Source organism: Chaetura pelagica, unplaced genomic scaffold (assembly GCF_000747805.2).
Source record: "Chaetura pelagica isolate M959 unplaced genomic scaffold, ChaPel_1.0 scaffold17, whole genome shotgun sequence".
Lineage (NCBI taxonomy): Eukaryota > Metazoa > Chordata > Aves > Apodiformes > Apodidae > Chaetura > Chaetura pelagica.
Genome location: NW_009970726.1, coordinates 346757 through 361597, shown reverse-complemented (window position 1 = coordinate 361597; position 14841 = coordinate 346757). Strand labels below are relative to the sequence as shown.

At 39.6% G+C, this 14841-nt stretch overlaps 1 protein-coding gene across 2 annotated transcripts in view; it reads right to left on the bottom strand.

The window, feature by feature from the left end:
* The window catches only part of CACNB2 (calcium channel, voltage-dependent, beta 2 subunit), an 86577-nt gene that overhangs the window by 1840 nt on the left and 69896 nt on the right, over nt 1-14841 (bottom strand). For both annotated transcript variants that reach the window (XM_010006949.1, XM_010006950.1), the window contains exons 10-12: nt 5760-5911; nt 4915-5010; nt 3384-3569 (exon numbers count right to left, since the gene is read on the bottom strand). In XM_010006949.1, the coding sequence (XP_010005251.1) occupies nt 3384-3569; nt 4915-5010; nt 5760-5911 (434 nt within the window). The remainder of the gene's footprint in view (nt 1-3383; nt 3570-4914; nt 5011-5759; nt 5912-14841) is intronic.

Genomic DNA, 14841 nt, shown 5'->3' with positions numbered 1-14841 from the left:
ACTGGCACAGTATTAAAGTAGGTTTTACAGGCTTATACAGTCATTTGTCTGTGAGACTACTCTGAGTTTACCAAAGTTACTGTAAGTTTTGCCCTCCTATGTTCAGAACTGTCTAAAAACAAGGATTGCCTCCAGGGCAGCTCATGAATATATCTGCTTTCTGTCTGTGCATGTTTTGGAAAAAAGCTAGGGGAACCAGGAAATTTTGTCCTTCAGTCACAGATCCTGGCACGTGGGTTTCCTAGCAACTCAAAAAGTAAAATGACAGGAAATTGGACGTGACCAAATCTGTATTTGATCAGAAATTTATAAAAAGCAATATATTTTTTATCAGCAATTTGATAAATTTGACAAATATACATTCTCTTAGAAAACACTTTGTACTGTAAACTTCCCAGAGACTAGCTGTGTTGCTCCATGTGTTCTTGATTTGAATAAATGAAACAGGTGAGAACAAGGTAAAAAAAAAAAAAATCAAATTTCTTTTTTTGTCTTGTTTTTATGATTCTTAAGATAATTCTGATCTGCTGGAAAAGAAATGTAGAAATTATAAACACAAATAGATGGGTTCATGGAGAACAAATGTGACTACACAAAAGTGAATTATAAATAAAGTAAAAAGCTAAAGAGTCTAAAGCAATGCCTTTAAAAAGTGAACATATTTTTACTAGTTCAAAATCAGAACTGTTTTTAAGGCACTTAAACTGGGTACACACGTTAAATCCTTTCCTTCTCATGTGGTTAAATGACAAATAAGTTTGTACCTAAATTTATAATTGTGACTAATAAAATCTGTCATTGCTGTGGTTTGAAAACAAATTCAAAATTTGAACCTGCTTTGAACAGAATGCTGCTTTTACCAACTCAGAGGCATCTTCTCTGCTATGACAAAAAAGTGGAGGAGAAGAAGCAATAAATTTAGAACCAGAGTCTACAATTCCAGAATAGTGTTAGGGATTTTTTTAGGGCTTGCTCCCTATTTCCATTCAGGGGTCCCTAATCACCTGCACCATATATATGTGAAGTTGCTCCAGTCTTCTTTTTGGAATTAGCCAACTATTTCCCTACAAGAGGAAAGCTGAGAGTAGTTGTCAGAACAGTTTGTTCCAAAACTCTCCATCAGATAGACAGAAGGTGCATGGTCTTCACCAACTTCATTTCAGACAGTCCCAGGAGGCCTTCAAGCACCTTGGGCCATGCAATGCACACAGTCAGCATCATGCTATGAAAATTCCACTCTGGCAGCTGGCAAGACAAATCTCTCATTACAATGTACACCTGGGACTGAAAAATTGCAAAAAAACCCCTCAATTTAATTTCATGGCAAAGGGGGGCTGCATTGGACCCAGTGGGGAATGACTCAAATGCTTTGCAGTGCAGATGTGTCCTCTCCAGGCCAAATGGCTGGTGCCATGGGTTTAGTCTGTAGGGCAGCCCACAAAAACAGCACAGATAAAGACTAAATTATCCCAATAGAGGGTCTTAATGCTATTGAGAGAATGGGTTCAGCCACTGTGATTAGAAAATAAACCCACTCTCTTCCAAGACCATGACAGGTTTCAAGTATCAGCTGAAAATGTATCATAGGAAAATGAAACAAAAGAAATGTAAAAGTTCTATGTTCCGTAAGGGACCCCTGTTGCTTGCACTTTTGGATTAGTAAACCTACAAACAGACTGTGAAACTGTAAGTACATTCTCATTTTTAGTCCTTAAAATAAGAATCTGTTAATTTGTAAGCAGATAGCACAGCATTCAGAAAGTGTTATTAAAACTCTGCAGAGTTCCTGCAGATAATGTCGTTAATAAAATGAGTAAGTGAACTATAATTCCACACCCAAAAGGCATTAAAAAAGTGAGCAAATAATAAACACATCTACAAAGCAAATAGTATATCTAGCAAGTCTGCACACAACAATACTGAATTTCATACTCAGAAATTCTTCCAGCTCACAATTTTTTCAGGGTGTTTCAACTCTGAGAACAGAAAAAAAGGCAGAAATGAACTACAGCTTACAGTCTCTTTTCCTGCAACTGCTTTTGAAAGTAAGAGAACATACCCTGCAAGGTAGCTGAAGCAATTTTTCTTGTTAAAGAACAAACCTGTCAAGTCTGTGGCCTTCAAATGGGAAATTAATGATACAAAAAATGTTTTGCAAGACCGTAAAAACAAAATGTTTTTTTGGCATTTTAATTTGGGTGCAGATATATTTTTTCTTTGATTTTCTAAAAGGAGGCATTTTTCTTAGCCAAAGTTATGAATTCTCATTGACGTATGTACGTAACTTATGGGCATATATGGAACTTCAATGGAAATTTAGATATAGTAAGCCCTTCTTTGGGCTGGGACAGATGTCCCAGCATGATCTTCTTGGCCTCAAGGATCAATCACTGTTTATAATGAAGTAGTATCTTTAAAACCCTTGTTTAATGCTATGCAGCACACATAAAAAGAAGAGAATCCCCTTATGCTGAAAACCTTAATGCAATTATATAAAGCAAATGCTGAAGGAGAAAAGAGATGACAAAATATGCCCAAAGTCAACAGGCAAGTCAGTGCAGAGGTTGGAACGAAGCCTGTTTTTTGCAGGTCGCTATGCAGCACCTTTGCTGTTCAGAACACACTGCTTCCCAAGGTCTTTCTGTACAACGTGCAGTGGGACTTGTTTTTTATGTAAGAGTTTGGTTTGAAGGAAGTATGTACTTTTCACAGCAATGGCCAATAAATAAAAGAACAAGGGAAACACTGGAAGGGCCACTTAGACCTTGAGACTTCACTAATACAGTCAGTCATTCTCAATCCCTACAGCTCTATAGCCTATGGGAAGACAGGAACAGATTCCCTCCTCCAATGTTTGTGGATCGGCTCTGTACATAACCCAGTTTGTCATGCAGGGCCTCTGGGGCTGGAACTTGCCTCCTAGTGATAGTGTACCAATCAGTCAGAGTCACCAGAGGCGGTAACGTGCACAGTATTAGCCCAGTTTCTTTCCTCTGATTGGATTACATATGGCCAGCTATAAAAATGCTTGTGGTGGCTGGTGCATACATTACTGGCACAGTGGTGTCCTGGGCACAATAAAATCTTAAGCATTCTGTTTAGCATCACCATATGTTTTCAGTCAGGTTGGCTTAGTCCCTGGAATTAAAACCAGCCCCCCTGTCAATATGCAAACACATGCTACTGTGAATACAATAGCATTAACAATAATGTGCCTGTACTTGCTTTTTATACTAAAAAGGGGTGAATATCTGCTGGAAAACCTCTTACTCTATCAACAACAGTAAGTTATATTAATCATATTATAGTATCAGACTACTATTTGACTTTAGAAGACAAAGAAGTTGATAGAAAAGAAAGAAAAGATGGCATAAAAACTGTACCTGTAAATTAGTATTTGGACCTGGGCTAATAGGAAGAGTGGCTGTTGCAAGTGTGCGAGTGAGAAGCTGGTTAGGAGGATTGCTGCTAGGTGGATGTGTGGCCTTCCAGTAGGCTTCCAGATAGTCAGCAAGGTGCTCACACGCATCTTCAAGCTGGTTCTCATCAAGGATTACATCGAACATTTCCTAATAAAGGAAAGGTTTTAGTGAGAACAACCATCAACTGAAGGGAGACAGGCCAGAAACATTGATCACCACACTTCCCATTCATTAAAAATGAACCATGTTTCTCATACTTGTGTTAGGACATTTCATGTTTTCTGGGTTTTGTTTTGTTTTAATGAAATTGATACAAAAGACAGCAATTGTTACTAGTACTAATGTTAATACTTGCTAAAGCAAGTCCTCATAACTTCCACTTAATGATGCAGAAACAGTTAGTGAAGACAGAAGAGGCAGCTTGAACAAATCTTAAAACTCAAATATCCAGAAGAAAGATAAAATATTTAAGTTTATAGCTATTGGAAAAAATTAATTGCAAGAAAAGGGATTCACTCCCCATACGTAGAATCACTAAGAGAAAACTAAGACAAACCAAGATCAATAACTAATATCTGTAAGAAACACAACTAATGCAGATCATCCAGTTTCCAATTTTCATACAAGTATTAGCTACATAGTTAGTAACATGGTCTCATTCTAGGCATCTAATGTTAGGAGGTGAGCTTCCTCCTTTCCCTTACTGGTCAAGGGGACAGACGTATTTGTGAAGGCAGCTTTGAGAGGCTACTCATGTTGCTAGCATTCTTCTTTGACTTCTTGGGGACCTGAGGAGACTAGTCTTTTAACTGAGATCATTGAACTTAAATGATGAAAACATGCCCCTCACTCAGCCTTGTAACTATGGCAAATTTCCTTACCTGCAACTGAATTGAACCTTCCTCTTCTGGTCTCTTACCCACACTCTTGACAGTTGACTGTGCAGGTAATTAGGTTTGCCATATTTAAGTATCTGGGGTCTCATCTCCACTTTATAGGTAGAAATTGACAGAGTTTGCTTCAGAGCACAACAAAAGAACTGCAGAGCTCTCAGCTACATGGTACCCCACAGCCCTTTGTGAAAAATGTGACCAAGAGTGCCAGCAGTGATTGGCTGTGGTGACATACATCTTGGAGGAGCTACTCAACCTACCAGCCTTACTCTAAACTACCAGAGGTAAAGCACATCTTTAGGGGTGAGGTACATTTTTAGATGAACAGGGTTAATTTTTAGACTGATAAGCCCAAAAGAATTATCAAGTAAAACAAAGGCTCCATTTGTTCGAGTGGTGAATGCACCAGTACACATCCTAGTAACTGCTTATGACTAGGACTGTTTTTTTCCCTGCACCTCAGGAGATGTTATGCAAAAAAAAGCACCAGTGAAGCATGGTCAGAAGAGGGCAAATATTCCCAAAAATTATGTAATTAACCTCATGCTTGAAAAGAAAGGCACCTTTCAAAGATGAGACATAAATTAACATTAACTCACAGGAGGACACTGTGCCAATTTATCAGCTGCCACCATCTGAACATTAAGGTGTTTGGCCTGAGACTTGCCTCGAGATTTTATTAACCTCTGTAAAACCTGTGAAAAATAAGACATTGATAAAAGTGAGCAAGTTCAGACTTAATGTACATTTATAACCACTTAAAATGTTTGATTTTTTAACTATTCACTTCATCTGATCAAATTCTTCACTTGTAGGCTTCAGGAGCATTTCCCATGCTGTTTACATCCAGAACAAGCTAATTTTTATTTGCTTCCCAATATCTCCTTTCCTGTTCTGAGCACTAAAAAGTTCCCCTCCTATTTTCCTCTGCTGCTTCTGGTTTTGTTTGTTTCTAAGTTGAAATTCTTTAATTGCTCTCCTTATTTCTCTTCCCATAAACTCATTCTTCTCTCTCAAATGCTTCTTCACAAGTTCTGTGCAGGTATTTTACAGAAGAAAAGATTACATTAGCAAGAGATGTTAAAGTTTATCAATCAGTCTAATATTCATGATGTGAAAATCTTTCATTTATATATTATTTTGATTTAGCAAACTGTTAGCATTACTGACATGATTGATACTAATAGCACAATCCCAATTTAAAAAATCATTGGAGGTACAGCATCTTTTCCAAAATGAGTTTGGGTAGCACTAGAGCTAAGATACTTTTTTCATTAAAAATATTTCACCAGCCAAAGGGAAGTAATAACAATATATAGCTCTGAACTTTAATGAGGACATGAGATTATTTGCAATTATGATCAAAAAAAGGAGAAAAAATCCCCCCCCTCCCCCCCCAAAAAAAAGAAGATCAAAAAAGCATGAATATCAGTGAAATATTTACCTTAGGAGAAGAAATCTTTACATACACTATAATGGGAGCCAGAGAGGTTTTGCTTAGTTGAGCTGGGTGGTTAATGGTATCGGCATCAAGCACTACCAACTGCAGTGTCCTTGCTAGTTCAAAAATCCTTTCAATTTCACTTTGAACTTCAGCTGTAGGTAAGTAGAAAATCAGAGTTATGAAAATATTGAAAGGTGATTAGCTTTAAGAAATGTAAAAATGTGGTAGACTGGTGTGCTGTTCCTCTTCAGGCTGGCAGGAGTTTTTAGCCGTGCACGTCCCCGGAACGCTAGGGAAATTAATGCAATGTTAACGAGAGTGTTTTGCCCCTGGTCTGCTGCCCTTGCCTGCCTCTTACACCTCCACCACTTCCACCACTTCTTGTAATGCCAGCCTGGAGAGATACTGTTAACACTGTATTACAAGACCCTAGTCCATTTATGTAAGAAAAAAGAGATAAGAATCCCTGCTGCATCACATGGTAATCTTACTATGCCATTAATTTCCTACTGTAAATAATTTCATTTCAGACTTTAATCCTACTTAGTAATCAATCTGCTCAAAATGGAGTTCCTGAGAGAGGCATTAAGAAGTACTGAGGTATTTGTATTATCAGGAGAAGCTTCTGTTTTTCCATTTACTTCAGCTTATCAAAGCTCTGGAAAACTGAGTTTCCTTCATATACTGGCTTCAGTCTTGTACCCTACCAAAAATTTCATTACTATGTGTTAAGACACTTTTAAAAAGAACTCAATAATCCAAATAATGCTATTCCTCCTCAAACCCGAAGAATTCTGGAAAGGTGATTTTCCCAGAAAAAATCATCTTCTCTTCTTGGAACTCGTGCTCGCAGCTCCTAAACACCCTGCCTGATGGCTGTAAAATCCCTTCGAGACACATGGACTGCATCTGCTTTCACAAGTGATGTAGAAACTTGTCTTCATTCCTCAATGAAACAGAATTCAATCTTATAATAGCAAAATCATCCTTGAAAAGGAATCACATTTTCCCACTCAGATCTTGCGATGGGCTCACTCCACAGAGAAAGCTGGGTGATTTGTGCAAGTCTATCAAGAAACTTACAGAGCCAGACCAGGTTGTAATTCAAACAGGTTTCCCTTTAAAGGTTGTGCACAACCCATGAATCAAAATCAGATTAGATAACCTAGCCCACTCAAAGCAAATATTAGAAGATAACCAACTTAGATATCAGTGGAAGTTACAAAAAACTAATTTATTAGAGAGTTCCTTCAAGTTACGCTGCCAGCATTTTATCTATTATGCTGGCACAAGCCTTACATTTGCTTGGAAACAGCATATTTGATCTGGCTAGAGAGAGATTTCTACAGTGAATGGTGTCTTTCAAGAGGTGTGAAGAGATTGTTTTTGTTATCTTACAGTAGCAGCTGAATAAATCATTATAAGGTTGCAAGATTTCCAAGAGAGAGTAAAACATCTCAGCTTGTCTCCATTTAGCTCATAGTCTTTCGGTTCCAAATCAATAGGTGACTACTATGATCTTTTTATAAATGAAGTAACATCTTCAATGGTTATGAAAAAACCTATATATTATGTTCTCTGTTGGAGGAGGTTTTTGCATCTATTAGAGATCACCTCCACCTGTTTGGAGTTATCTCCAGTTTTGTCTGGGTAGATGCCAATCAGCCCTGTACAGCACAGTACTTTGCAAGGTGTGCTTGTATGAAAAGCACTGGTGTATGGTTTCTGGCTTGTTGATAAAAGCCCTGTGGCCCAGCTGTTGTCTGAATTAGGACCACTTTTTTGAAGACAGAACTTCTGATGGTTCTTAGCACATTCATGATTACATTTCTGCAACTTTGTTGCAGACAGATATTGTTGGAATGACTAAATACAGTGATGTCAGGGATTTAGTATAAGACAGTCAACAATCCATCCCCAATTTAAGTCCAAATGACAACTAGAATAAACATATCAGAGATAATTTCTCATACTGTATTGATTATGAGTTTGCATTACTTTCCTGCAATTTCAACTCATGCTCAACACTTCAGTGTAACAATATCAGTTAATGTACCATTTTATGACCATTCTAAACTGCTAAAAAAAACACCCTATTGAAGGCAATTTATAATCAGCGGATTTTGTCTTTTTGTCAGTGTATCATAATTTTGTCTGGGGAAGCAGTATTTGCTACACTGCTGGAAGCACTTTTCTGCCACTACAGAACACATCTCTGTGAACTAGATTTCCTGCTAACTTTTTGAAACAACACGCTGCCAGGGCAGAGTATGCCTCAGGGGATCTTCTACTGTGAAATACACCCAGGGCAATAATTGCAAGTAACTATGACCCTATGAACTAATAGTTTCCACCTGAGTCCAAAGATGGAGAGGTATCTTTTCCATCATAGAATCATAGAATTATTTGGGTGGGAAGGGACCCTAAAGATTCTCTAGTTCCAACCCCCCTGCCATTAGCAGAGATACCTTCCACTAGACCAGGCTGCTCAAAGCCCCATCCAACCTGGCCTTGAACTTCCAGGGAGGAGGCATCTTAACTTGGGTATATCAGAAAAGTTCAAGGATGAATCATAGAATCATAGAATCCTAGGGGTTGGAAGGGACCTCGAAAGATCATCTAGTCCAACCCCCCAAGAACTAAGAGGTCTCTAACTTTCTGGTCAAGAATGGATGGGAAAAATGCCACAGAGACTGAAAAAGAGGTCCTGATACCCTGTCCCTTAGAGTACTTCTATATCTTGTGGAAAAGCCAGCATTTGGCTTGAAACCTTCCTTATATTCTACCTTTCACTATACATAAGATCACTGCAATTTCTTAAATAATAACAGCTTCTCTTACTAAGTGACAAAGGTTCCATCTATAGTTCACCAGCTTTGGCTTTCATCATTATTTAGCAACAACTCTCTCTCTCAAAAATAATAATAATAATAAAAATCTATACTTGTAAAGATACAAAATACTCAACACAAATTTCCTCTCACTTTTGACCAAAGTAAGCAAAGAACTCTGAATGCCATGTAACATAAATGCCACTGGTAGTTAAAATAGGGAGTTGAGAACAATGACAGTGTGCTATCTTCAAAGCAGCACAGTAATAGCTCTGCAATCTTCCCACCTTCATGAATATAATCTATTTATAATAAAGTATTTTCCAATGTACTGGAGAGGCATAACAGTGAGGCCATAACAGTTAACTCCAATAAATTATATTTGCTAACCATTATGAGAGGCATAAACATAATTAGATCTACTGTGACAATCATAATGAAATGCTGACAGCCTAACTACAACACTCAAAATCAGAAATAAGCTATCAAATTTTGAAGTGATCTATTTTTTATGCCCTCCTTGGTAATCAGAAAGGGAACATATTCTAAATGACAGGAGCACTCAACTATTCCATGCAACAGGGGGCCAACTCTAAGAAACAAGAGGTACATACTTCCCAGCCACCTTTAAATGTTGCACATTTAAACTAACTCCCATATATAAATTCCAAATATCCCTACTGTACCCTCAAATAAACAGAAATTCCATGCAATGAGAGCACAAGTAAATAGCTTATCCCATGATGGCGCAGAGAAATACTCTTTACCCCACTTGGACCTTACAAACGAATTTCAAGTGAAAATCTTGAACAGTTCATAATAATAATCTCACCTAAAGTGAAGGCAAAGACACAGCAACATTGCATTGCATCTATATCAACTACGGTGGAATTTAGGGTCACTTACAAAATTCCATGGTAGAAGAAAACTCTCTATGCTACACAGCTGGAGAAATACAACCCTGCTTCAAACATGGGCAGAAAGCATCCACAGTAGCCAGGAGTCTCTTGGACACCCAACTTGACAGAGCAGTGGCTCCATGAGCACTGTGTTTTAGGAAGACCCTGATGAGATAGTGTCATGTAAAAGGGGAAAGGTTTACAAGGTGGCTGGGGGTGTATCCACCTACATTCAGCATTCCTGTCTCAGAGTCCCACAAGGACTTTCACTGAGATAGCTTCACAAAGTTGCTCCTTCAGAGTCCCACCAAAAGGACTTTCACTTTGCCCATCTCAACAAGGACTTTCACTGAGACAGTTTAAAAGCAAAGTTAAGATAATTTATTGATGTGACAGTTATGACAAGCTCTGGATTGCTGCTGCTAATTTCACTAGCTGCCTGGATTTAAGGATAAGTAAGATAGTAAAGACCAAATAAAACATATGACAGAGTTAGAAGTGCAAACCTCACCAAAAGGCATCCCTGCCTGGGGGAGAAGAGAGGATTCAGGCCCGTCAACACATCTGGACAGTTGTTGTGCTCTTTCTCCGAAAAACAGAGGATTCTGAGACTAATTTATATTAATTCACAAGATGGGGCTAGGTCATAAATAATTTTCTGATTGGTACCTTTGCAGGCTCATATTGCTTATTCATTGAGAGAGGGGAGGGGGAAAGGACCAGTGTCCCTTCTTGATACAAATTTCTCAGGTGTCATTTCTGGCCATTGCTTGGGCTTATCACAACCCCAGGCCACCAAATTTTCATCCCGTTCCAGAACTTGTGCTAATTGCTGCTCATCACGTCTGCAGTCAAGATGCCCACGCCAGATGCCAGAATTTTCTCTTGGCCAACACAATGGTCTGTTCCTTCTGCCCCTACTCCTTAGCTGATGTAAGAATAAGCACAGTGATTCAGCCTGCTGTCCTGTGCAAGACAGTCCCTCTGCAGGGGGTTCACAGACTGGCAGAACTGCATTCCTTTTGCTAAATTTAACAAAAGGATCTGTCCTGTTTTCCCACAGATGGCTGTTTTGTGATGGGCATGTGATTCAAAATGGCCAGGTTTCCAGCCTGCAGAGGCCAAATTAGAAACCACAAAACATTGCTTATAGGCAGCAAAGAGGTTTTGATCTTCAGTAGGAACAATGAAGTTCACATACTGTCAACTGAGTACTGTATGACTTTAACATCCTATTCAATATGACCATGCCTACTTCTCTCTGGTATCAGTGACAGTGTTTTCTTCATAGAAACTGATTTGTAAATTATTACTTGTACTGCAACAGCCATAGAGACAAAGCACTCTATTTTTCTCAACAGACCTCTTGATATTACAGACGTATAACATGAAAAGAACATACCTATGCCAATGCCTGTCATATGCATAGTGACAGGACGAAAGGAAATGGGTTTAACTTGTACCAGGGGAGGTTTAGGTTGAACATTAGGAAAATATTCTTTACTGAAAGAATGGTGAAGCACTGGAAAAGGCTGCTCAGGGAGTTGGTTGAGTCGCCATTCCTTGAGGAGTTCAAGAAGTGTTTAGATGTGGTACTTCAGGATATAGTTTAGTGGTTGTAGTAGTTGGATTATGGTTGGACTCTTCCAATCTTAAGGATTCTACATCCAAATGGTCAGCAACACCTTGCACAAATGGTTTTCAAATAATTTTATAAATTAAGGAAAACAGACATCAGTAGCCATTATTTTTCTTACGCCAATTCTTTTACACAAGCATACTTAAATCAAAATAATAAATCAGTAAATGCTATTAACACAATTAAATAAATTTGAAGCTTAAAGAAGCCTGAGGAATTCCAAAAGAAATGCAGAAGAAACAAACATGCTATATAACCCAAGTGCCTTAAAATCACATAGGAAGTTTTGCACAAAAAAAATCAGTTAAGAAATGGATAAAGGTCACATCTGAAATCCAAGAAAATGAAAAACAAAAAACAAAAAGGAAGTGATGACTATTGAGTTGTGACCACATGTATGCTCATATTGTGGGCAAAATCACCAGAGTGTCTACATTAGGTATTGCACTAACCACAACGCAGCAGGCTATCACAGACTACATTAGATGCCTGTGCTCACTGTATACAGAGAGACCAAGATGCTATCAAAGGTAATTCAGAAAGCTATGTGGTGTGTAAGCAGTCCAGACCAAGGCAGTGAGAAACTCACCATGTATGTAAGTGCTTGACTTCTTTCTTCTCATCTTACTCTTTTCTCCCCTCAACCACCAAGATGTCTCTGGGTAAGAAGGGAGCTAACAGCAGGGTCATGCTGGATGGGGGACAACTGACTCCATCCCTTCCCCAGCCAGGGAGATTCAGTCTCGTGGTCTTCAGGCAGGATTAGGTCTCCCACCCCACACCAGTGGCAATGCTAGGAAGCAGAAGCCTCTGTGACTCCCCTGCAGTGTACCCAGCTAGAGAAGCTTAGTCCTTAGGCAGTGGGCCAGAAGATACCTGGATTACAGGTGTTTTAATTACATTTCTAATGTAACTGTAGTTATATACTTGCATTTCCTTGGTCTTGACCAAATCCCTTAGCCACTAGCTTGTTACATAAAAGGGGAGGTTGGGAGTGGGAGGATGACAATATTTTACAGGGAAAGTGGCTGCATGTGTTACTCATGCCTAACAGATGGGGCTCCTCTGAGTAAAAAGGCAGAAAGGAGAGGAGAATGTCTGCTGCTCTGCCTGGCACTCATGACTGGGCTCCACCAAAGGGGAGCAGTGGGGTAAGGTGCTGCAGGAAAATGTGGTTTTCCTCTTTTTGCCTGATGAGGCTCAGTGCAGATAGAAATCAGACGGCATTGAATGCACACACACGTCCAAGTGGTATTTACAGATAGAGTGTGATGTTTGGAAACCTCAACGTAACTGAGATCTATTTATAATGGACTAACTTCTTCTGAAATGCAAAACTACTATTATGTGAAAATATAAACCAGATAGTGTCCTTTCAAAATACTAATTAGCACATGAAAATGGCTGCTTCCTCCCCTGTTTCTCTGGGCTAGCAAAACAATAGAATACATGGAACGATGCTTCTTATGCCAGGTTTAAACTGGAAGAAAATTTTAAATAGTAAATTAATAGTAAATCACAGAATCACACAGAATCACAGATTTTTTTTTGTTGGAAGGGACCTTAAAGATCATCTAGTTCCAACTCCCCTGCATGGGCAGGGACACCTCCCACTAGACCAGGTTCCTCAAAGCCCCATCCAACCTGGCCTTGAACACCTCCAGTGCTGGAGCCCCCACAACATTTCTGGGCAGCCTGTTCCAGTGTCTCACCACCCTTACACTGATGAATTTATGTCTTATCTCCTACCTAAATCTCTCTTCTTTCAGCTTAAAACCATTACTTCTTGTCCTCTCACTGCAAGCCCCTGTAAAAAGCCCCTCCCCAGCTTTCCTGTAGGCCCCCTTCAAGTACTGGAAGGCCACTCTGAGGTCCCCCTGGAGCCTTCTCTTCTTCAGGCTGAACAGCCCCAACTGCCTCAGCCTGTCCTCATAAGAGAGGTGCTCCAGCTCTTGGATCGTTTTTGTGGCCCTTCTCTGGACATGTTCCAACAGGTCCACATCTTTCTTGTGCTGGGGGCACCAGAGCTGGATGCAGTGTTCTAGGTGAGGTCTCACCAAGGCAGAGTAGAGGGGCAGAATCACCTCTCTTGATCTGCTGGCCACACTTCTTTTGATACAGCCCAGGATGGAGTTGGCCTTCTGGGCTGCAACTGCACCTTGGTGGCTCATGTCCAGCTTTTGAGCCACTAGTACCTTCAGGTCCTTTTCCACAGGGCTGCTTTCAATTGTGACCTCCCCCAGCCTGTATTCATATCTTGGGTTACCTCGGCCCAGGTGTAGGACCCTGCACTTGGCCTTGTTGAACCTCATGAGGTTCACTGCTTGAAATCAGCGGATTGCAGCATGAACACGAATGGATGAGAACTGCACAGGAGAGAATTGCACTGAGAGAACTGCATCAGGTAGAACCACAGCCACTCCAGAAGGTGCTGAGCAGCAGAATAGCACTGCTTCCCTCATTAAGCTCCCACACACTCTGTTAGCAAGTAATTGGGATAGTAAGACTTGACAAAAAAGTAGTCTAACATTTATTTTGCCCAAGGGACCAAACACGTGTTTCTGAATAGTTCATAATGGATATCATCATGTCAGGCTGGCACTAACTTGGGTATTTCTGCACTATGCCTCATTACTTAGCCTATGGTCCTATAGGTTTTACAGCTCTTGTTCATATATAGACACTTAAGTAAGTGTTTCCTAGGTTTGTCATTTTATTCAGAACAAATATAAATAAAAATGCTCAGCCTTTCTCACAGATCCAATGTGGAACCACTGCGTTGCTGGCTATTCAACCCCTCCTGGTGATGGTGTGCCACTCACAAAACATTTGTGTATTTACTGAGTGAGAGAGATACTGATTCTGTGGCTTGATGCTTAGAGTGGGAGGCAAAAATGTGGATTTCAGTTCTGTCCCGAGGGAAGGTGTAATTATTATGCAGTGTGTACGATTCGGCAGGATCAACTGACAACCATCATAAAGGTGATCATAGCCCTGTCATGGTGATGGAAATTATGAGTTATGCCTGTGTTAGATGAGAAGAGAAATGAAACCAGACTTCTTAGAATTCTGGATGAACAACCCAAACCCTTAGTTTGGTTACAATGAGGACAAAGACACCAACTTCTATCTGTTCCATGAGCCTAGGAGAAAGAAAAAAATACAGCCTACAGGTGTGAATAATTTTAAGGGAAGCAAACTATATTCTTAAGCAAACAGCTAAGTTGCTTAAACATTTAATTCACCTAACCAAGCACCTTAGTTATTATAAAGGCATCTGTGACCTTAAAACAGTTCTCTAACCCACTGCTATACTACTTTGTCTCTAGTTCATATTTTGTGTCCAGATAGTTATGGATTACATAGATTTCAGTGCAGTACCTTGAAAAACATTGTGACATGTTGCTAAGAGCTACCTCTAGGTTACAGAAATCAAGAATATGTTGGGTTTTTTTCTCCTTATGTTCTTTGGAAGCCCTCAGGAAGTTTCATTAATAATATTTCGCTAATACTGCAACAAAAAAGTACTAATGAGTTAGAATATTGGAAAGTTAGTACCAAACTTCTAGAGCAATACTACTTGAGGAATTCCTTAGAGTCCCTGACCTTAGAAGTTGACAAAAAGAAGGTTGGGCCAGCAGGACAAAAGAGCATTTTGGAATACATGAGGCTGACAAATGATAACAGGTTCGGGATCTTCATGCCACTCTTTC